This window comes from Elephantulus edwardii, unplaced genomic scaffold, assembly GCF_000299155.1.
Source record: "Elephantulus edwardii isolate Elephantulus edwardi_28Jun2011 unplaced genomic scaffold, EleEdw1.0 scaffold00141, whole genome shotgun sequence".
Taxonomy (NCBI): domain Eukaryota; kingdom Metazoa; phylum Chordata; class Mammalia; order Macroscelidea; family Macroscelididae; genus Elephantulus; species Elephantulus edwardii.
In genome coordinates, this window is record NW_006399891.1 from 6,360,094 (window position 1) to 6,383,835 (window position 23,742).

The window sequence follows — 23,742 nt, forward strand, 5'->3', positions numbered from 1 at the left end:
TGTAGTGTTCTTTTCATTCTGAGCAAAAGAGACAAAACTCCCCCAACCCAGTGCCACAAACAGAGCCTCCAGTTTGTAACCTGCAGGGATTCCCCAAGACAGAGCTCGACCTCGGGTCCCAAGACATCCCCACAGTGCATCCTAACTGGAAGGCACAGCCATGGCTCAGCAGGAGTGCTACTCTGGCATGGTGGCTGTAGGCACGAGTCCCATCTCAGATGTCTATAGCTCTGTGTCACGGTACCGGGCGGGCTGGCCATAGTAGCCTCGTTTTGAGTGCTCCGCCAGCTGTTGGCGGTATTCCTCCTCCTCGGCATCGCTGCTGTAGCTTCCTCTGGTTTCCTGGTAAACTCTGGAAGGACCTTTCTGTGGCTCAGGAGGTCTGGAACTAACAAAGGGAGCATGTTAAATGCATTTCACAGCATGTTCCTGTCCTTGGGGGGTGTGGACAATCACCCAAGGTGGGTCAGTTACCTCCTGGTGATAAACCACTTCATGGTGGTGAGGGTGAGGGATGGGAGCAACAGAGCAGTGAGGTAAGAAGCTGACCAGGTGCTTGACTTAAGAATTCCCTTTGCCCCAGCTAGAGGAATGGAGGGGAGGGGTAAATGCCCCAAAGTTTCCAGGCTACAGTCTCAACCAGCTGAACAAGTTCTCTGCCGGTTCCCTCATCTAACAAGCCACCCCTTTGTTGCCAGGGGCAGCCTGGCCACCAGTGCTACTCTTCAACTGATAAAGAAACTAGATTCTAACTCTAGGGAGGATGTGATTCCTGCCCCTTTTCCTGCCCCCTCTATTCTCAGAAGCACGACATGAGCCAATGCAAAATCTCAACCAAAACACACTGTGTTCATTCCAAGATTTACAAAGCACCTTAAGTAGAACACATTTTACCAGCGGTGCACAAGAGATTGTCACAATTCTCTTCCTACCCAAATCTGGCACAAGTATGCTGACTCTGCTTGACGATGTGAGAGTATCAAGAAGCATTGGGTGGGAGTCAGACACATTAGTGACAAAGCAGCCTACATCCAGGGATTCTGATCATGTGTTCCTCTAACATGGCTCAATATACCCAAGACGTCCCAGAGGTTCCAGACCACCACAGAGCTGCAGTGGCAATGATTCTACTCTGTCCTAAGGAGTCCTGTTTGCTACATATGAGGCTGTTAACTAGAAGGTTGGCAGTTCAAATCCACCAGTCACTCTATGGGAGAAAGATGGACAGTGTCCTTCCTTCACAATCTGCAGCCTCGGGAAACTAATGACAGGTCACTGTGAGTCAGGATCGACTCGATGGCAGTGCAAACAGAAACTCTTCAGAGATGTATCACACAAGCAAAATGTTCGTGAATTTTCGATTCTCTATAATCTTTACACTTAAATTTAGCCAAATGAATAAGGTAATCAGGGCTTGGGGGGGGATCTACTTGTTGCTCTGAAATCTGGGTGAAGATTCCTTCTTTAAAATCCAAGCCCCCTGGCATATTAACTTATCCAAAGTTAATATTAACATATTAACTTATCCAAAAGGTGGAAACAACTTAAAAGTCTATCAACAGATGCATGGATAAACAAAACATGGTATATACTGTAGAATATTATACAGCCATGAAGAAGAAGTGGGGGGGAAATGCCACCAAAGTTCTGATACCTACTTCAATATGGAGAAATCCTGCAAATACATGATTCCATTTAATGAAGCAGGCAAATGTATGGAGGCCAGAGATTACGAGCAGTTGGAGGAGTGGAGGTGAGATTTTTGGCTTAGAGAGCATGGAGTTTCTAGTAATGTGTGTGACAATTTGGAAATAGATAGTAACAATGGTTGCATAACATGTAACCAATGCCACAGAACTGAACATGTAAAAATTGTTAAATGTTCTTTCTCTCTCTCTCACACACAGACACACACACACATACACACACACTTAATGACAATAAAATCTAAGTGCTAGAGAAGTCTTGTCCTATCTGTAGCCAGAGAGCCACGCCATCCGGCAGCCCTTACCTCATGTGCTGGGGTAGCCCAGGGTCTGGCTTTTGCGTTTTGATCGGGACTGCATAGATGTCAGGATGCTTCTGTGCGATTTCAATCTGCATTGATCAGAAGAAAAACACGAAAGGGAAGAATGAGCCCCTGGAATTGGGTTATTCCAAGTAATTCCTGGTGGTCCCAGATGCTACTTATTTTCCAAACTCTTTAAAAGAGAGAGGGAAATGGAAGCAAATCTCTAGTTTCTATCGTGTTGCACCTGTTAAGCAGGAAACATGCTCGGAAGCCTGCTGCTGTAGTACTAGGCTTGAACAGAAAAAACATTCTCATGTAGGCTACATGGTCTTTGTGTAATCATTTGTATTTACCTTCTTTTTTGGGGGGGTTTATTATTAAATTTTATTAATTTTAATGAACATTTACAGAGATTTTGGGTTTTCATTCATTCATTGTTGCACTATTTTCTCTATGTATTTACCTTCTAAAAAGATTCTATGTAGACAAGGTACAGATATCCAAACAGCACATAAAAAGCAAACTTCATCGATTTTTTCATCTTTGCACCAAAGATTTTATTGTTTTCTATGGCAAATAAGCAGGAAATTGAACACTGAGTTAGCAACCAGCCACTGCTGACCTCGTGCGCATTCAAGTGAGCTGTGCTCTGAAGAGTCTTCGGTGGTCAAGGCCAGGGCGTGGACAGCCAGAAGCCATGGCTGGAGGCTTCCGTGGGCAGCTCAAATTCCCAGCTCTCCAGTTAGCAGCTGAACGCTTCAACTGCTGGCACCACCCAAGGCCATTAAAATGTTCTCAAGAAAATTCATTCTCAAGATTCTCTTGTCATAATCTCCACTCCAGCACTTGATATGAAGTATGAAGAAAAGGATTTTATTCCCCTTTGTTGGCAAACTTTCTTAACTACAAGAGGGACGTAGTGGCAGCTGCAAATCTGAAGAGGACACACACGTGGCGCACCTTTGTTAATGGCAAGGACGAGATGATGTAGAGTCAATGCCAACTTATGGTGACTTTCATGGCTGTGCCTTTCAGAAGCACATTACCAGACCTTTCTTTCAAGAGGCCTCTGGATGAGTGCAAACCACCAATCTTCTGGTTCGTAGCTGAACACCTAATGACTAAAGACTTTCAACTATTACACTGAAATCAGAATGATGAGTCCCCATAATAACCTGATTTCTTCTGCCAAAAGAACAAATGATTCTACCTTGGGGGAAGAATAACCAGTGTGTTCTTTAGTGGCAAAGATGGTGAAATTTTGTCTCATACTATACTATGGGCATGTCCTTGTAAAGGGGACTGGTCCTTGTAAAAAGACATCATGCTACGAAAGGTGTAGGGTCACAGAAAGAAAGGATCTCAACAGGATAGACTGAGATGCCAACTGTTAACAATGGGCTTGGGCATATCAGATATGTGGAGGATGGCGCAGGACAGGGCAAGGTTCAGATCCGTTGTTCACCAGGTCACCATGAGTCACAGTACCCACAGCACCTGACAACACAAACTACGAACAACGGCACTAATCTCGTGGTCTAAAAACAATTACTCTTCTAGGGGAGGAGAAAAAAAGGAATGATTGCTTAAGAAACACTGTCTGGCATGACGAAAACCTTTTAGAAATAGTGCTGACAGTTGCCTAATGTAAATACAGTTAATGTTGCTGGATTGTTCATTTAAAATGGTTAGTGGTAAATTTTAATTTGAAACAGTAAAAGTTTTTCAGACTTACCCTCGCATTCTGGGCTTCCTGGAGCTCCTGCATTCTCTGTAACCTTGCCTTGTGATCCATCTTCTCAAATATTTTGACTTTGCCCAGGACAGACTTGGGAGCGTTCTCCTGCTCCTCGCTGCCCTCCCCGGTCTCCTCACTCTCGGGGGCTGGCAGGGGAGTGGAGGGCTTCAGGATGGAGCGGCCACTGAAGGAAGGCTTCGCTGCCACCGGAGGAGGGTGACCCTTGGTGGACCCCACCAGAATCTCATTGGGGGTCCCGGCCGAGGGGTTTGACTTGTACTCGTGGGATCTGGAGAAGTCATAGAATTCATCTCTGTTTTGGGCTCTGGCCTGTGGAAAGCAATGATTTTTTTTTTTTTTGGTTGGGGTTTTTTTAAAGCCTTAGGGATTTCAGTCATTTTCAAGCCTCTATTAGTGATTTAATATACTCCCATTTCCTGATCAGTTTCCAAAAGTGGTCGTCAAATCGTAAACACCATTCCAACAAGGAATCAAATCTGGTGGGGCATTCAGCCACTGGTGGGCAGCCCAAGGCCAACCTCTCTTCTTTGAGGGGAAGAGGATTAAAAGCTCTGAGAAAGGAGGACGTGAGAAGCAAATGCAATCAATGGAGGTCATCAGACCTTGATTAATCTTGTGCTGGAGGGGACTGGAATCTTGGAGTAGCCTTCAGAGTACATCTCAAGGACTATAATGGTCTGGTGAAACACATCCTGGGATGGGGGGCAGATACTGGGATGGGGGAGGGCAGCGCATCATGCTAATGCCACCAATTTGCTGCCCTTTGCAGTCCTAATCCTACCTGTCAACATTCATTGTGGCTATTAGCTCATGAAGTCACTAATTACTTCTAACAGCACATACAATGAATTATTACTTCCTTCTCATCTAAATTATTACATTAAAGAGAGAAAATGCATTGGACTCTAGGAGAAATCCCAAGTCCTACTTCTGATTCAGAGATAGTGGGAAAAAAGAATCTGGTGTTATAGCAGTGACACCAGAGACCAGTGCCAAAGGGCGGGGGTGGACCAACATCACTGAGCTCTGAGCATCAAGGTGGTTACGGTGCAAGATGCTTTGTAATGTGTCGTTACTGCAACAAGAGCATGACAAGGTGGAAGGCTCTCATAATGAGGGAAGCCCTATAAATAGTGTCGACTACCTGAAGTTAGCAAATCCCCAGGAAGAACTTTCTGGTGCATCTACACCAGATTTGGAGGAGAAAACATGGGTTTGAGAGGGGGGGGGAAAAACCAGATTCTGAGACTGGTGATTGTAGGCATGTGATGGAAGACAAGTGTTTACTCTTTATATCCATATTAAAAAAAAATAAATAGAAGACTAACAGACTCATTTGGACATGCTTTTAAGAATGCCTTCCATTCCTTATCTCTTCTCCTTCCTCTATCGTTTGGGTTGCAAAATAACTTCTACTGGAGAGTACAGTGGGCAGACAAACAGCACGCAACCCCGTCTCGCTGTGCACACTGCTGCCTCATTTTCCTTCCCATCTGGCGCGTCCCAGCCACGTACCTTGGGCGGCTCTGGCTTGAATGTTGGGGGTGGACTATTGTCCCTAAGTTGGTCTCTGCTAGCAGCCCTCTTCACCTGAGCCCGGGGCTCTGGGCTGGGTTTCCTTATGCTCTACAAGACAAAGATTCATTTACACATGCCAGTTACCCTGCCATGCTGGAGTTTTGCTTGCTGGGATCAGGTTCAAGATTTGGGGTACTGATCCACGTTTCTCTTTGAAGAGGCTGGTGGTAGGCATAATTCCACGAGCACATGTTCAAACCCAATTTTCACATGGCTGGAGATGCATCTAAAGTAAGAGTCTCTCCCTTCAGAAGTACAATTTTTAAGTTTTCCTCAGGTCTTCTGTCACTAATAACCATGAATGTATCCAAGTATCAGCTCACCTAATGCTGTGGATATTGAAGTTTTCACAACCTGTTCAGGAGTACATACTACTGATTCTTTTTATGTGTTTGTTTTAGGGTGGGAAAGGTTCATAGAGGTTTTACCCCCTTAATGATTTGTTTTTGTGTTCTAGTGGCCTCACCGGGAGCTCCGGTGGCCTAGTGGTAAGAAGCTGTGCTGCAATCCCTAAAGCACGCAGTTTGAATCCACCAGTTGCTCCGCGGGAGAAGGATGGGCAATCTCCTCTTATGTGATTAACTGCCTCTGAAAACCCTCCAGAGGGTCGGCTAAGGGTCGGTTCCGACTTGGCGGTACACAACAACAAATACAACAACAGTGACCTCGTGGGTAGGGAGTTGTGCTGCCAACCCAATGGTGAACAGTTAAAATCCACCAGCTACTATAGGGAATAAAGATGGGAATAGAGACGGGCAAACTCCTCCCACGTGATTTATGGGCTCAGTAAAATCCTGCTGGAGGGTCAGCAGCGAATTGGTTCCCACTTGATGCCAATGAGTTTTTGAGTTTTATTTCACCAAGAGGAGAATCATTCCCTGGCAAGAACTAAATCACTAAAGGGAAATCCGTATCACTAATAATCTCTTATAAATATGATTGTTGTTCCGTATTCTCTGAAGGGTGACTGACAGCTGCTCTAGCCTGAACTGAGTGTCTGATGTTGGGGTTTCTGAGGACAGACAGTGCAGGCCAGCATTCAAGGCCAGTGGATGCACAGCACACATGAACAAGCACATATTCGACTACAAACCCAATTTTAAACATTGGAATAAGAAAAAGGAGGAAACTGATGGGGAAACACTCAGGAGCTTTGGCAAGATTAGAAAGGTTAAAGGGAGGGAAGGTGGAGGAAAAAGCAAGGACACTGGAGAGGTCAAAAAAGAGAAGGACCAGCCTAATCAAAGGTTACAAGTAAATACAACAATATTGTATTTAAAAAGGAATGTTCCACTTGTAATTTAGACAACTGGCCCACGAGGCCCTTCTGTTTACTCATCATGCCGGAGGGCATCCGTGTGAGGAGTGGGTACACTCGACCTCCTCCAGGGCCTCCTTCCTGTCCCCCCTGCCCACGGACCACAACCACAATCACCCTACCAGTCACCTGCTCTGGCCCTGAGGGATACCTTCCACAACACCCTGAATGAATGGCTGTCCAGAAGAAGGAAGGAAAATGCCAGAGCCTCCTTCTCCTGCCGGTCGGGCCAAGCAGCCCGCGGCCTGCCTCGCCTCACCTCCTCATGCTGCACCGGCTCTGAGGAGCGGGTGATGGACGACACCAGCGGCTCCTCGGCCGGCTCGTCCAGCTCATTGTCAGTGTAGGCGCCTCCCTCGCCGTCCGTGTCTTCAAAGTCACTGATGAGCCGGCTGTCGCAACTCAGATAGTCCGCGCCCATGGCGGTTAAGTAGGACATGCGATCTTCGGTGTCATCATCCAGCCCTTCCATCTAGAGGAATGTGTTGTGCAGGGTCAGTGGGGTCTGGTACGCCTCCCAGGAATGGGGACTCAAGAAGATTCCCAAGGGCACAGCCAAGGAACTGACACCTGACGTGTGTGAGGAAGGGAACATCCCTGGGCTGCCATGTCATCATCTGGCTTTCCTATTTATTATGTTAACCTTTGCAATGAAACCAAAAATCAGCTGCTACTGGTCAACTCCAGATCCTGGCAACCTCCATAGGTTCCCTGAAAACAGCCATAGGTTTTCTAGGCTGGGGCTTTATGGAAGCAGCTCATCAGGCCTGGCTTCCGCATGCTTAACTGCTGACATCACTGGGGAATCCTCAGCCTTTATGAGCTGCGAGTTCTGCACCCTACCTTTGCTCCCATTCATGTTATACATGGTCTAACTTCCTCACATTATAGTGCCTTTCCCCCTCTTCCATTTGCCTCCTAATCATAAATGAGCTTGTTTTCTACTGCACACGTGTATACTCCTCAGCCACCAGATTCCCAAATCCCCAGGGCAGAAGATGAGTCTTGTCCAACTTGCCCTCACCACGGAGTCCAGCAGACTGTCAGCACCTGTAAGATGCTAGAGTCCCTGACTACACAGTCTGATGCCCAAGAGTGAGACTAGATAACTCAACAGCCTCACTGAGTCAGTGGAGCAGCACAACAGGAACTGTGAAGTCGCACAAGCCCCCTCAACTCAGCTGAAGGTCAGGATACCTGCAGCAAGGACTCACAGGACAAAGAGGACCGACCACAGGAGCATCTGTAATCTCTGCCCTTGTCTGCAGCACATCCAGCTATGGAGCCATCTAATTCTAGAACACAAGATACGTTCCCTGATGCCCTCTTACAGCCTATTCAAAACCCAGGATGCTCTCCCTCAAATCATTCCAACTCCATGTGCTTTTCCTCTTCCTATTCATTTCCAGCCATGTCCTGTCCACTCCTCAAGCTCACCTCTCCTCTCCACTCCAAGCTCTGCATGTCCTTGTAAGTTGTGGAGCTCGGCAAGAGACCTTGTAAGCTCTGATTAGTGTAATTGGGACACAACACTAGTTACTACGTTAAGAGTGCAAGGGAAATGAATGTAGGGTTTCAGACATCACATTCTGCCATTTTTTTAATGTTTAATTCCATAAATTTCAACCATGACTTTTCCAAAGAATTTATAAAATTCAAACTTGATGACCACATGGGCTGAAACCATTTCCAATGGATGTGCTACATTCACTGCCCACTTTGGAAAGATTCAGAGCACAAATTCTCACCTTGTTGCAGAGTATCTAAAGCACCTACCTTTCCTTCTGAGACCCATACAGCTTCTCCTTGTTGATGCTGAATTGTGTCCTTCAAGCTGCCAAACCAGCCATCATTGGCAGAATTCAGATTGATTGTAGCTATAGAAAGGTAAACAAAACGTGTGCATCAAGATCCAAAGCTAAGTCTACTCAGAACACTGCTTGAAATAATGAAGGCTCGTCACTGTCCTATTTCAGCAAGGTTTAAAAGCAAGTACAAGATGCATTTTACAGATATATGAATGCTAAGTTCCTTTAGTTGAACATATTTAAAGGTTATTAAGGGTTGGGGGTGGGATTGGGGAAGGTGCTGAGGGGGGGGACTGTGTACCAATGAGGGAGTTTTTCTTTTGCTTTTCAGGGAGAGGAGCTAACGGGGGGTGGGGGTGGGGGGAGAAGGGTGCAACAATGAATGAATGGAATTCCAAAATCTCTGTAGATGTTCATTGAAATGACAATTAAATAAATTAAAATATTTTAAAAAAACAAATAAAATGTATCTTGTGTAATTATATTTACTATGGGCTGGCCACTTTTCAAAGTATCTTACATAGATTATTTTGTTTCATGATTACACAAGCCTTGTTGTTGTTGTTAAATGCTGTCGAGTCACAGGCGACTCATAGCGACCCTATGAAGCAGAGTCCTTGATGCTAACACAAGCCTTACAAGGTAGGTATTAACATAAGCCTTACAAAGTAGGTCATTTTATAGATGAGAAAATGAAGCATGGAGACATGAAAGGAATCAGTCCATGGTCTCATGAACAAGCAAGTGGAGAAGCCTGGATGTAAACTTGGGAGCTGGAACTCAGCCACCACGCTATACTATTTGTCTAAAATGCATGAATTTAGGGCACAGATAGATACAAAATACCAACAAGACAAATATATGCAATTCTTTGCAGTGGAATGCATCTCTGAGATAAGGGTGTTGTTATTATGTGCTGTTGAACCGCTTGCAACTCATAGTGATCCTATGTATAACCCTATGTGTCAACCTTATTGTCTCTGACACACTTAACTCCCATTACCCCAGTCACGGAAATAATCTATGTCTTCAAGGGTCTTCCTCTCTAACACTGTCCCTCCACCCTCCCAAGTATGATGTCCCTCTCCAAGAACTGATCCCTCCTTACAACATGCACAAAGTATGTCAAACAGAACTTCAGAATTCTTGCCTTCAAGGAGCAGCCTGGTTTCACCCTCTCTAGGATGATTCTGTTTGTTCTAGCAGTCCATGGTATATTCAATACTCTTCTCCAGCACCACAGCTCAAAGGCATCAGTCCTCCCTAGTTATGATTGTCCCAATCATCCCTAGTTATTGTCTAGCTTTCTGATGCATAGTAATTGTGAAGATGAAGGCCTGGATCAGGCACACCTTAGTCTCCAAACTGATGTCGTTGTTCTTTAGTACTCTGGAAAGGGCCCTGATAGCAGATTTTCCCAACACAATTCGTCTTTTGATTTCCCAGCTACTGGTACCTACAGTGTTGATTGTGGAGCCAAGCAAACTAAACCTGTTAACAATCTCAATTCCTTCACCGTCTGTCATGATGTTGCCAATGGGCCCAGTGGTAAGAATCTTTGTTTTCTTGATGTTGAGCTTCAATCCATACTTAAGGCTGCTTTCCCTGACCTTCTGGATAGCAAGAATAAAGTAGATATGCAAATAGATCCAGGAATGGTAAACAGTCAAACCAAACTTGAAAATATCAGTCTGCAAATAGATTAGGACTTTTTCTTTTCCTTAAAAACTACACACTCATGCCTTTTATTAGAGAGCATAGCACTATGCATATTCATTCTAAAGTCAGAAGGAACAGTAACCAAGTTGGGTTTTGTGTTTTTTTGGTTTGTTTGTGGTTTGTTGTGGTTTTTTTTTAAATTTTTTTTAAAAAATTATTATTTTGTGTGTGTGTCAAATTGGATCTGACTGGTACAGGAGGAAATTGCCCCTCCTTCTCCAACAGAGCATCCGGTGGAGTTAAAACACATACCCCTGGGATTAAAGTGCAGCTTCTTGCCACTAGGCCACAAGAGTTCCTTAACATTAAGCAAGTTTTGTAAGCAGCTATGTTACAAGTTTTCTTCTTAGTTGCATACGGTGATCTTTCATTTAACGAGTTTGATCACTGACCCTGGAAAATCCTGAATGAGGTTACAGTCTCCTTGGGTTAATAGTTACAGCATTAGAACAAGGGAAATTTGCCATAATTCTTTGGACTTCTGTCCGCATGTTATGATCCCTTGTGAAGATTATGCTGTCTAAAATGAGCAAATGAAAATGTGCACTTTCAGTAGTAGGAAACCTCCTAGAGACAAAATGAGTGATTTGCACTAAATGCAATATAACACTAAGATACTTCTGTTGGCATTGTCGGACATGAATGGGGTTGTATTTGTCAGATTAAAAACATAAAAGGTCATTTATGAGATGCAGAAGATATATATTCATAACGCCTGATAAAATAAGCAAAATCCCTTTTGAATTCACATTAAGAGTCAAGCACATTAAAACAGTAGGAGCTTCATGGTGACTAATTTGCACAGCCCCCTCTAAAAGGCACCATCCAAATAAGTGACTACTTGTGAACTTGACCTCTTTTGAGAAAGTAACTGAACAACTGTGATACTGTGGGAAGAGGCCTAACATCATCTGCAATCTCAGTGGTCTTATCTATTACATGATGGAGCTGCACTGTATTAACACAAAGATCCCTTTTGGCATCAGTGTAATGATCATATGCTTAATGTATATAGAATATTACTGGCCACAGACACCACATTACTGCACGTTGTCAGCCACACATTTTTTTGTGTTCTAACAGAAGAATTAATCCGGACCTTTTAATGGCAAAATATAACAGCATACATAAAAGATTTTACCATTCCTAGCAGCTCCTGCTGCTATTACTATTATTGCTTCTGATTTACCAAAACTATGGAGGAACTTTACGTTGGTCCAAAGAACTAAGTTCCCAAAGAGAGCATATGAGTTTCAACTATATGGGAGTGAAGAAGGGTAATAAGGAATGGTAGGGGAAAGATATGTAAGAACACAGCCAAGGTATCAGTTCTAAGTGTCTACATTCACAGAAGTTCAGTTTATGATGGATCATTACTTCCTCTGCATTTGGTTAAACCATTTCCCTGTCTGAGAAGCCCTGGTTGTGCAGTGATTATGTGCTGAGATGCTAACAGTAAGGCCAGCAGTTCATAACTCCACAGTCATTCTAGGAGAGAAAGATGTGACAATGTGCTTTTGTAAAGAAGGCAGCCTAGAAAGTTCTGAGGCAGTTCCACACTGTCCTACAGGATTGCTAAGAGTGGGAATCAACTTGATGGCAGTGGGAACTGATCTTCTGTTTTGGTACTTTGTCACAATGGTGAACACCGCACCTCTCTCTCTCCTTAATGAGGAAAGGCAGTGATGGCAAAGTCATGGTATAAAGCTGACACTCAACTCCCTCCCATGGTGTAAAAGACAAAAATGGCATCAATTGACAATGACTGCTCTACTAAAATAAGTCCAGTTACGTTAAGGGTATTATATCTATCTGGTGTCATCACATTGCTCCCACAAAAGAAGATACTGTACAACCAAAACTTTATGTAACCCTTTACACCCATAACAATTACACTATATGATTAAAATAACTATGAGATATCATCTCACCCCAGTCAGAATTTAACAGAACTGCAAACAACAAATGCTGGCAAGGTTGTGGAGAAACTGGAACCCTTATTCACTGTTGGTGGGAGTGTAAAATGGTGCAATCACTGTGGAAGGTGGTATGGTGCTTTCTCAAAAAGTTGCAAATAGAGATACCATTTGACCCAGCAATTCCACTATTGGGAATATACCCCAAAGAGACCAAAACCGATATCCAAGCAGATATATGCACACCCATTTTTATCGCAGCTTTGTTCACAATAGCAAGGAGCTGGAAACAACCCAAGTGCCCATCAACAAAAGAACGGATAGAGAAGCTCTGGTATATTCACACAATGGAATACTATGCTGCATTGAAAAACAAGGAACTCATGCAATTATTATTCAAAATGGGTGACTCTGGAGGACATTAAGCTGAGTGAAGTATCTCAGTCACAAAAGGACAAATACTGCATAGTGCCACTGTTGTAAAACAGGACTGACCCTGGGGTTGGGGAGAGACTGAGAAAGATGGGCTCAATAATGTATACTGCATTGAAACAGATGAGGGAGAAAAGTGTTTAAGAGGGATTTGTGATTAGGTATTTTTATCATGACAGGAGTCTAGAGCGAAGGCTACATGGTAGAGTGGACCTGGGGGAGGGATTGTAAAACAATGAAAGAATTTTTCTTTTACTTTTCCAAGAGGGTAGTACACTAGGGGGGAGGGTTGGGAGGGAGAAAAGTGCAACAATGAATGAATGGAAATTCAAAGTCTCTGTAAATTTTTACTGAAATTAATAATAAATTTAAATTTAAAAATCCACAATTATATGCACAGAACTAGTCATTTACATAGGAAACAGCATATATTCAATTACCAAAACAAGCATTTTCTTAGATCATTTTACTTTCTTGGGTGATAGTAACAAAAGGTCTTTATTTCTAGGGCTTTAAAAAAAATAAACTATTACAGAGAATTATAAACATACAATACACAAAAAAATCAAGAGAAGTTTAAAGAACTGCCATGCACGTGTCACCCAACTTCAACAATAATTAATTCTTGGGGTTTTCCCCCCATTCTCTGCCATGCATGAACCTTAGATTATATATGGAAATTCCAGCCCTAATAACAGGTTATCCATAAATATTTAATACTGGGCATTTCCCCCAAAAGATTATGTCTCCTATTCTCCTTCTTTTCTTAACTACAATAGCATCATCATACCGAAAACCAAGAATAATCAAGTTCAGTATCATCCACTATCTAATTGTTGCTGTTATATGCCATTGAGTCAGAATCAACTGACCCCCCAGAAAGTCTTCAGAGGCTGTAAATCTCATGAGACTGCCCATCTTTCCCCTGAGGAGCAACTAGTGGATTTGAACCACCTGCCTTCGGGTTGGCACTACAACTAGGTGTCCACTAGGCCACCAGAGTCTTTAATATCTAATTAGTATTTTCAAGTCTATTTTATGGGAACATTTTAAAGATAGTGAAACAAGATTCCCACCACTTCACAAGTTAGTGCATGCATTAATGGTAGGTAGAGAACAAAGACCCAGGCTGCACTGGGATGCGGGTGCTGGGTGGTGAGCTAGCTCGATGTCCAGCTGCACAATCTCACAAGTTCTGAAGTGCTTTTAATCAAAAGTCTGAATATCAGCAAATTACACAAGCATGTTCTAAATCTCGATGAACATTTTCCAACAGTCTAAAATGCCAAGTTAAATACGTACATGCCACGGGTCTAGCGTAGCCTCTTAAACTACTAACTTAGTGATTAACTAAGGAGTTATAATGGCGTAGTCTGTCATATGGCATCTCTGGCCTTGAATCCACCATCAGCTCCCTGGAAGGACAGGCAGTCTCTTCCTGTTAAGATTTACACACAATGGAATACGATGCAGCACACAGGAGCAATGACTGTGTAAACTACTACCTAACTTGGGAGACTCTGGAGAGCATTATGCTAAGTGAACGAACTCAGCTTCATAAGGACAAATACTGGTTAGACCATTATTGTTAAAATGTGTATGAGGATCCGAGGATTGACGATGGGTGAGGGTGTGTGGGGGCATGGATAATCATAGGGTCACACAATTTGATGGGTGAAGGGAAACATGGGTAAAGGAAATGGGAAAGATCTTGTGTGAAAGACAATATATATGAGCTTTGTAAGTACACCAGTATAAAAATAAAAATGAAAAAAAAATATTTACAGCCTCAGAAACCTGATAAACGGTCAGTTTGCATTAGAATTGACTCAATGGCAGTGAATTTTTTTAAGTTGGGAGATTAAATACTTTCCCAAAAATCCTGAAGATGATTTCAAGCTCTCTATTCTGATTCTTTTTTCTTCAATTCCTATTTCTCACTTTATAGCAAAGAAATGAAAATTCACTTACCTGTAAAAAGATGAGCACAGGTCTTTTTAAACTTGTTGGCCTGATCATACAACTTTCGAGAACTTTTGTTGGATGTTGGGTTCAACCTCTGTCTCATGGTTTTGACGCCTTGTCTAGAGTCTGGGTTGAAAAAAATCACAATCGGGAACCACTGGGTGTAATTTAAAAGGTCGACAGCTTTTGGGGTCACATCCAGGAGTGCGTGCTTATCCTGTTACAAATGGGGGAAGTGGGTGGCATCAATGGTTATGTCAAATCAAAGAGTTTGCTTTTTTATGTAAAGACCACATTAGGTAAACATAAAAAACAGAAACCATTTCCCACCACATAATTAGCTCTTGAATATTATCAATGTAATAAAACTTTTGATAAAATTATTTAACCAGTTAGTTGGTACATAAAGCTAAGAAAATTAGAAACCCAAACATATTAGCGACACAGAACAGTGACTGGTTTCCACACAGTGAAACAGCCCACAATTAATTCTTTATCACAAACATTTCATGGTTAAAAAAAGAAAACCGTTTCGGTCTGAAATAATGAAACTGCATAAAACCATCATCAAATTTCATGAGTGAATACCCAGCATGGGGTCCTCACCTGTTCAATAATCTGTCTCACAGTGTTTAATCGTACTACTCCACTGGATTTCTCAGATCCTGCATCTTTTGGTTCCGTTTCTGCAAAAAGCACAGGTAAGGATCTGAGGAAGCATTTAAAGATTAGTGACAACCACATATTCTAAAACATGGAAAGGAGCCATAAGGAAATAGTTAAGCTAATCCAAATACACACAACTGGCTTGAACTCTTCTAAATATAAATAACATGTGAAAAAGGAAAAAGTAGAGGACTTAAAAAAAAACCCAACAAACCCACAACAACACATGAAAGTCAAATACAATGCATGCTTTAGGTTCTAGCTTAACTTTAAAAATCAATCAATATATAAATGAGCTCTGTAGGAAATAATTGGGATAAAAGAGAAAATGTGAAACATGACCTATATACCAAACAGTATTACTGTGTCACTTCTTGGTTGTGAAAACAGAATTGTGAATGTGTAGAATGTCCTTGCCTGAAAGAGACATGCGCAAGAAATCTGGGTAAAGTGTCAAAATGTCAAATGGTTTAGCAGACCTTTTCAACATATTTACATATGTGCATGTATGTCTGCTGGGAGAAACAGGAGAGAGAGCGCCACACAAGGCGAAATGTTACTAACCAGTGATGCCTGGTGAAATGTGTCACTATTCAAAATAAAACTCTAGGGAGAAAATTTTAAACATCAGTGATAGACTTACTAGCAGTCTGAAACTGGTTCGGTAACTCATTTGCCAACTTTTCCATCGCTATATCTGCTATGGGGCCAAACAAGACCACAGGTCTCTTAAAACCAGCTGAAATGAGATAAGAAATGCCATGAAAACATATACAACTACCTCACTATAAAGGCAGAAGGAAAAGCACATCACAGGGTTCTGATTTTTCAATTGTGGTAAATTACACATAACATAAAATTAGCTGTCAGTGACATCTGGGGCACTTGCATATTATACGAACATCCTGTCTAGTCCCAGGACTTCTCCACCACCCGCAGAGATACCCCACCACCACTCCGCGGCCACATCCTAATCCTCCATCCCCAATGGTGCCGGGCCACCAGCAGCCCTCTTTTCATCTCTGTGGAGTCACTTAATCTGCAGAGTTCATATAAATGGAGTCATCCAGTGTGCAGCCTTTGGTGTTTGGCTCTGCTCACTCAGCATAAAGTTTTCACAGTTTACCTGTGTTACCACATGTAGTCCATCTCTCAGCTGGTGGACACTCAGGCTGTTCCTACTCTGGCCACTGTGCACCATGCTGTTACAAGCATTAATGCATCAGTTTCTGTTTGGACATTTATCTTCAACTCCTTTAGGTATAAACTCAAGAGTGGAAATGCTGGGTTATATGGTAATCCTGAGGAGTTCTGTGGTAGCAATTGACTGTGAACCTAAAAGTTAGTGGTCAAAACCACCCAGAGGCCCTCAGAAGAGAGGCCTGATGGTCGCTCCATCTGAAAGGTCATACCCTTGACCTTGCCCTGGCGTGGCTCTGCTCTGCACACAGAGTCATCCTGACTCAGAATTGACTTGATAGCAACTAATAACAATAATGATAATTCTATGTTTAATTTAACTGAGGAGCCTTTTATTAGCCTTGGCTTAATAATACATCTAAATGCTGAGAAATTGTCTATACTCTCACCTGCAATGCAGTCCAGCTCTTTTCAGAGTATTACTTTTTAACTCCTCAGTCCCTTTTCAAAGGTAAACTTTGGTATGGGTCAGATATCAAAAATCTTTCAAATGATGATATAGAAGGATGATTTGTTGGGAGTTTGGGTTGTGGGAACAGGTCTCCCTTGAGAAAGTTTGACAGTTCCCACTTCTGAAGTCTCTCCCTTGTTCTACCGTACAATTCTATCACTGTTACTAGACAGTGACCCAGGAGATATGGTTAGAATTGGGCAATTACATCAGAAAATGGAGAGAGCCAGGCTCAGAGTCCAGGTGGACCATCTCCTGTCCCCGCGTAGCTCACCTTCCCGAAGTAGGACCCTCTCGTAAGCTGGGAACTTGGTGCTGACCGACACGGCCGCTGTGAGGTCCTCCCGGCTCTTCCGCAGGTTCTTCTTCACGCCGGACCGCTGACCCCGCATTCTCCAGAAATCCGCCCTGTCCCCGGCATTGTCTCTCTGGGCATTCTGGACACTGGCCATCTGTTCGGCTCTAAGAAAAAGAAAGCACAGTGAGTAAATCTCCAGCTCCTGAGGCAACCCATCATGCCATCAACCAAATCCTGTCATTTCTACACATGAACCTGGATGAGAGAAGGTTTAACTTGACAGTAAGAAAAGATCATGTGGCGGGTAACATGGAAACTTTATTTAACACAAAATCAGAGAGCGGCTGGATCTACACAGAACTCACCAGTAGCTCAGTAATAAACACATTGCATTTGACAGGTTCTGGCTGCCATAAACACACCTGAGAACTCCTGTCAAAGTATAGGTTTCTCTCCTAGGTCTTTCTGCTTTCAAGCCAAATGTGTTTTCCCAGGGACACACGCCTCCCTGCGGATGAGGGTTGGGTGCCCAATAAAGGTGACTTATTTTTAATAGTTACATTGTGGCTACTGAGAAGCTACCTCATGATGCACCCGAGACAGCTGATAACAGCCTTAAGAAACAAGCAAATGTCAAACCAACAATGTAATGCTGAACACGCATAACAAATCAGTTGGTAAACTGATTTTTTTTACAAAGTTTTTCTATTTTGGTTTAGTTATACACATGCAGACATGTCCCTCAACAACTTCTGCAAATGACATTTTTCACATTAAGCCACCATTCTTGTTACTCTGCTGTCCTTATTACACTCCCTAAACTTAGACTTAGCATAACTGTTGTTGTTATGTGTCGTCAAGTTGCTTGCGACTCATAGCAAACCTATGTACAACAGTCCTAAACTCTGCTCTGTCCTGTGCCAATCGCACCGTCTCTGACACACCCATCCCGATTACCCCAACCACTGAATCAATCCACCTCATAGGGGGCCTTCCCCTTCTGCGCTGTCCTTCCACCCTACCAAGCATGATGTCCCTCTCCAAGGACCTGTCCCTCCCTGCAACATGTCCAAAGTATGTCAGACAGAGCCTTAGAATCCTTGTGTCCAAGGAGCAGCCCGGTTTGACCCTTTCCAGGATGAATCTGTTTGTTTTCCTAGCAGTCCACGGTACCCTCAATACTCTTCTCCAGCACCACAGCTCAAAGGCATCAATTCTCCTTCTATCCTCCTTAGTCACTGTCCAACTCTCTGATGCATAAAAGTGATAGATAAGACCATGGCCTATATCAGGCGCACCTTAGTCTCCAGAGAGACACCATTGCTCTTCAGTACTTTGGAGAGGTCCCTAACAGCAGACTTTCCCATGGCAATACATCTTCTAATTTCCTGGCTTTAGCATAATAGTATCCATTTAACCTAATGTACAGTGTTGTCTTTTTTTTTAAATACAGCATAATACTCAATGCTGACAATGTTTCTTTTTTGAGCCAAAGTGTTACTTATTTTCAAAGTGACTTCAGGGGATAGTTCCAATTCCAATATAAAGCAATAGTCTCAGGGAGTCCTCCAGCCTCAATGAATCCAGTATGTCTGGAGGTAGGTGGTGGGACAGGACATGGTAACAATGAAGTCATGGGAACTACCCTTTTGGGAAGTCCCGCTGGTTTTGAGGAGGGAAGAATTAAGAAGGATCAGGGGAGTGTGGGGCTGCCGATACCTGCTCTTGTTAGGGATTAAGCCTTTCTCCAACTCATTCCCGATTCGCACAGCCAGCCAGTGGCCCAGCTTGCCATCATACAGTGTATCAACCACCCGAAAGACCTCGCCCCGGGTGAAGGCCAGGCTCTGGGGCGTTTCCTTCTCACATTCAAAGTGGCTTCTGATGAAAAATGAATCCCCTCGTCCACAAGCCAGGATGTCTCTGTACACTGAAAGACAAAAGTATACATCATGTTGAGTGAATTATCTCAGTCACAAAAGGACAAATACTATGTGACACTACTGTTAAAAAACAGGACTGACATGGGGGTTGGGGGAAATGAAGAAAAGTGGGGATAAATAATGAACACTGCAGTGCAACAGATAAAGGAAAGAACTGTTTAAAAGAAATACATGATTACGCATTATTTGTATGACAACAGTCCAGAATAAGAGGTGTATAGCAAAGTGGATTGGGGTGGTGAGGCAAAAAATTATGGAACAATAAGCCTGTTTGGTTTTTTTTAAAGTGAACTGAAGAGGGTGGGGAGGAAAATATGCAACAATAAAGGAATGAAAATCCAACTCTTCTATAAACTTTCATTAGAATCACAATAAACAGAAGTATCGCCTGCTGAATGTGTCTACTCCTGCCTCTAGTCCTCTCTCTCCCCTCAGCTCCACACGGTGAACTCAGTGCATAGCACCACCACCCTCAGCCTGAACCACGGCTCAAACAGGAAGATGGCGCTGTTGGTGACAGCTGCACAACATGACTGATGAAACGGAATTCATCAAATTACATTAGTGAAAATGCTGAATTATCAAAAGCCCAAATCAAAAACAGAAGGAGAATGAAGAGCTAAATTCATGAGTTGTCAGTCAGTCCTTAGAGAAAATATCACCAGCTTCCACTTGGGAGACAAAAACATTAAGGCCTGGGAAGTTTAAGCAACTTGTTGAGGCTGACCATCAAATAGTATGGCTTCTCCAGAACTCAGTAATAACTGCACACAGTCACTGTACAGTTGAATAATTTCCAAATTTTCTCCACACACTTGTGAACCAGGATTAAGTGTCACAAGCCACTCTGTTTTTTAACACTCAGATTTTGTTGTTCTTAGATGCCACAGAGTCGAGTATGGCTCACAGTGACCCCAAGAATGTCAGATGTGAACTCTGCCCTATCCTGCGCCATCCTCGTCGTGTCTGACTTGTATGAGCCCACTGCCACAGTCACTGTGTCAATTCATCTTATGGAGGGGCTTCCTCTCTATGGCTGGCCTTTCCAAGCATGATGTCCCTTTCTAAGGAGCATATACCCACATTAGTTTATTCTGATCCCAAGATAGCCCTTTCTTCCTCCTCGCAGTCCCTGTCCTACCTTCAAACTATGTTAAATGACCAATGCTTACCATCAGCTCGGCTCTGTGCTAAAATGGTCACAGTTTCACCTTTGGGAATTTCTAACAGGTATAGAACAGCATCCTCCCGAACCAGACCTCTGAAGTCCTGCGTGTTCACCTGATGGGAAAGACAAACAGAATACAGAAAATGCATAATGATGTGACAACCAGAGCAAATACTAAAGCCTTCAGTGTCTGATCAGTCCTGCCCAGCACCTGCTGTGGGCTTGCCTGGGGCGCATGCTCTGATGCACTATCTCCTTACACGCTGATCACCCTTTAGGAATGTCCATCAGGGAAGGCTGGATCAGAGTTCTTTGTGATGAGATCAGTCACTCTGTTTTCCTTGAGTCTCCGTAGATGTGATAGGGCAGGTAATACACAAGTGTGAAGCAGCTGTAACTATGTGACACCTTGTTGTTGTATGCCATCGAGTTGGAACCCACCCACAGCTGACTCTACAGCAGGTTTTCAGAGACAATAAATCCCACAGGAGACTGTCCCTCTTCATTCTGCAGAGAACTGGTGGATTCGAATCGTGTGCTAATTTAGCGGTAAGGAATTGCACTGTCAACACAAAGCCATGTGGGTGTTTTTATTGTGACACACAAAAAAAGACATTTGGAACCCTACCTCTTAGAACATTTTGAATCCTACACCTTTAAAATGTATACATTTTGAATCCTGTGTCTTTAAACCATTCTAAAACAGAATAGTTACAAATAAGTTAAATGCAAATATTCTTCTTAAAGTAGCTAACAGTTTAGTATTATATTACAGAAAAGGGGATATGGAATTTCTAGGAAATAATTCTTTAGTTATCCAAGACTGCAGAAAGAATCTCTTTAATTGTAACAGTAAAATATTATTATTATTTTAAAAATTCTCATTAGTTGGGCCACAGTATGTCAGATACTGGGCTAACCAAAAGGTCAGTGGTTTGAATCCACCAGCTGCTCGGTGGGAGAAAGACATGTCTGTTTCTTCCCATTAGGGGTTACAGCCCAGACACCTGCTGGAGGGTGGTCATCATCACAACTGACTCAGGGGCAGTGGGCTTGTTGTGGTTTGTGTTTTTTCTTTTGGTGGGGGTGAGATTAAGTTAGAAAATGATTCAGTGAAAACAAGCATTAGATGTAAACATGGGTGTTGCTTAGAAAATGAAAAGGGTTGCCTAAGAAATGAAGTTAGTTTTCTCTGGAATAAGATTTAGCATTTAAGATACCTGCTTCCACCTTTCCATCTCTTAATTGGGAAGCACTGCACTTTGTTATTACTTCTTATATAATTTTTATCTACCTTTGCATGGTTACATGTATGCGTTTACTTGACCTGATGTATGCTTACTTAGGACTGTTGTGGTTATTGTGTCCTGTAGAGTCGGATCCGACTCATAACAGGTTTTCAGGGGCAGGCCCAGTCTTCTCCCACAGAGCAGCTGGCGTCCTCAATGTGCCTTCGGGATTGCAGTGCAGCTTCTTGCCACTAGGCCACCAGAGCTTCCCTTACTTAGGTCTATAGCTTGCAAAAATGTACTGTCCTACAACTGAAAGGCTAGTGATTCAAACCCGACCAGCAGAGCCACAAACGCCCAACCATCAGCTTCCATTAACATTTTAACCAAGAAAACCCTCCAAGATAGCTTTACTCTGCACACATGGAATAACAATGATCAAAATTGACTCAGTGGCAATAAGCCTGCTTTGGGGAATTGTTTATAAGCTGCTTATGAAGTCTGTTGTTGTTAGGTGCCGCCGAGTTAAGTATGACTTAATCTATGAACAACAGATCTGAACTCTGTCCTATCCTGTGTCAGCCTCACAATTTCTGACATACTCAAGTCCATTGCTACAGTCACTGTGTCAATCAACTTGTCTGAGAATCTTCCTCTCCTTCCTCATCCCTCCATCTTTCCAAACATGATGTCCCTCTGTAAGGAATAGCCTCTCCTGGTAGCATGTCCAAAGTATGTGAGATAAAGCTATGAAGTCCAAGGTGGTACAAACAGTTAATTCACTCAGCTGAAAGCCAAAGTCTGGTGTCTCAGGAGAAAGTCCTCATAATTTACTCCTGAAGAATCCAGCCACTGAAAATCTTATGAGGTTCTGAAAACCTTATGAGGTTCTGCCCTGGCACATGGGCGTCACCATGAATCAAGAATCCCCTGGACAGCAACTGTCGGTGTACGTCATCATTCATTTAAATATGAGACAGGGTCACAAGTTGGGACAGACCTGGAATGTCCTCCATCCATCACAATGGCCAACAAGTCTGACCTTCAGTCAAGGTTAAAGCATAATGGTCTAAAATATTTTGGAGTGGGTTTTTCCAAGGGTGGTGAACTAGACTGTGGTAATAGTCATCACAGTATGAATATAATTAATGCCACTGAATAGCTCACTACTGCTGTTATGTACTGTTAAATGGGACCTGGCCCTCCAGCAGGTTTTCAGATGCCATGAATCCAATAGGAGGAGACTGTCCATCTTTCTGGAGCAGCTAGTGGATTCAAACTGCTCACCTATAGGTTGGCAGTATAGCTCCTTACCATATTTTATGCTATGTGTATTTTACCACAACTAGAAAAAGAAATATATTTTTTAAAAATGAAAAAAAGATATAAAAAAGCACCCTGGTTGCCACATTTTAAAAGCCACAGCTGTGAATCAACTTGTGAAGGTTCTTTGCCCTCCTTCCCACACCCTCTTAAAAGTTTTTCAAAGAGAAATGACATCTATATTAGAAAAATAGTAAGTAGAGATAGTCATGTCAAACACCTGAAAACAAGTGCATTCCTGCTACTGATGGGGCACAGGGTGCTCTCCAGCACTACACACTGACACTTCCCTCCCACAAACCCAGCCCTCACCTCTAGAAAAGGAGAAGCTGGTTTACCCTTGGAAGATGGAGGTGCCTGACAGGGAAGAGCCACCTAGCCCCTGGGGAGAGCTGCCTGTGTATGAGGAACTTTATCTAAGAAGCCACTTTCCTCCATCTCCTCCTCCAGTACAGCTGTAAGGAACACCTCCAAAGCTCTTTTCTTTGTATCTTATGAGTTTGTTCTCTCTAGATTTGTTCCCTTTCCTCTAAGTAACCTGAACACTGAGTCTTATTCCACAATCTGAACACTAAGCCTGGTTCCAAAGACAAAAGGGAAGTATAACTGCCAGCCAAGGAGGTGAATGGAGCCTCAAAGTTCAGCCAGCCACTCACAATGGACTCACCCAAACACCTTGCAGTCCAAAGGGCAGAAAATGTCATGAAAATATCTTCTAACTGAACAAGGCACGTAGCCTCAACTCAAGACAACAAGTAAAGTGTTAACATGGGCCCCTCTTCTCCTTCATCTTAATACCCCTGTTCAGCAAGAAGCAGCCAGAGAGTCTGCATCCCTATTCCCAAATGGGAAACCCACAAATAAAAAAGACAATCTCAATGTAAAAAAAAACAAAAAACAAAACACCCAAAAAACAAAAAACCAAATAACCAAAAAAAACTTTCCCCAAACAGAAAAA

At 42.9% G+C, this 23,742-nt stretch overlaps 1 protein-coding gene across 1 annotated transcript in view; it reads right to left on the reverse strand.

Annotated features, from left to right (window-relative positions):
- Positions 1–222: 222 nt before the first annotated feature.
- The window catches only part of TJP2 (tight junction protein 2), a 53,317-nt gene continuing 29,797 nt past the window's right edge, over positions 223–23,742 (reverse strand). The window contains exons 13-24 of the mRNA XM_006894425.1: positions 20,237–20,345; positions 18,841–19,051; positions 17,098–17,285; positions 15,816–15,911; positions 15,113–15,192; positions 14,513–14,723; positions 8,443–8,543; positions 6,926–7,138; positions 5,286–5,396; positions 3,747–4,079; positions 2,012–2,097; positions 223–388 (exon numbers count right to left, since the gene is read on the reverse strand). Of these exons, the coding sequence (XP_006894487.1) occupies positions 223–388; positions 2,012–2,097; positions 3,747–4,079; positions 5,286–5,396; positions 6,926–7,138; positions 8,443–8,543; positions 14,513–14,723; positions 15,113–15,192; positions 15,816–15,911; positions 17,098–17,285; positions 18,841–19,051; positions 20,237–20,345 (1,905 nt within the window). The remainder of the gene's footprint in view (positions 389–2,011; positions 2,098–3,746; positions 4,080–5,285; positions 5,397–6,925; positions 7,139–8,442; positions 8,544–14,512; positions 14,724–15,112; positions 15,193–15,815; positions 15,912–17,097; positions 17,286–18,840; positions 19,052–20,236; positions 20,346–23,742) is intronic.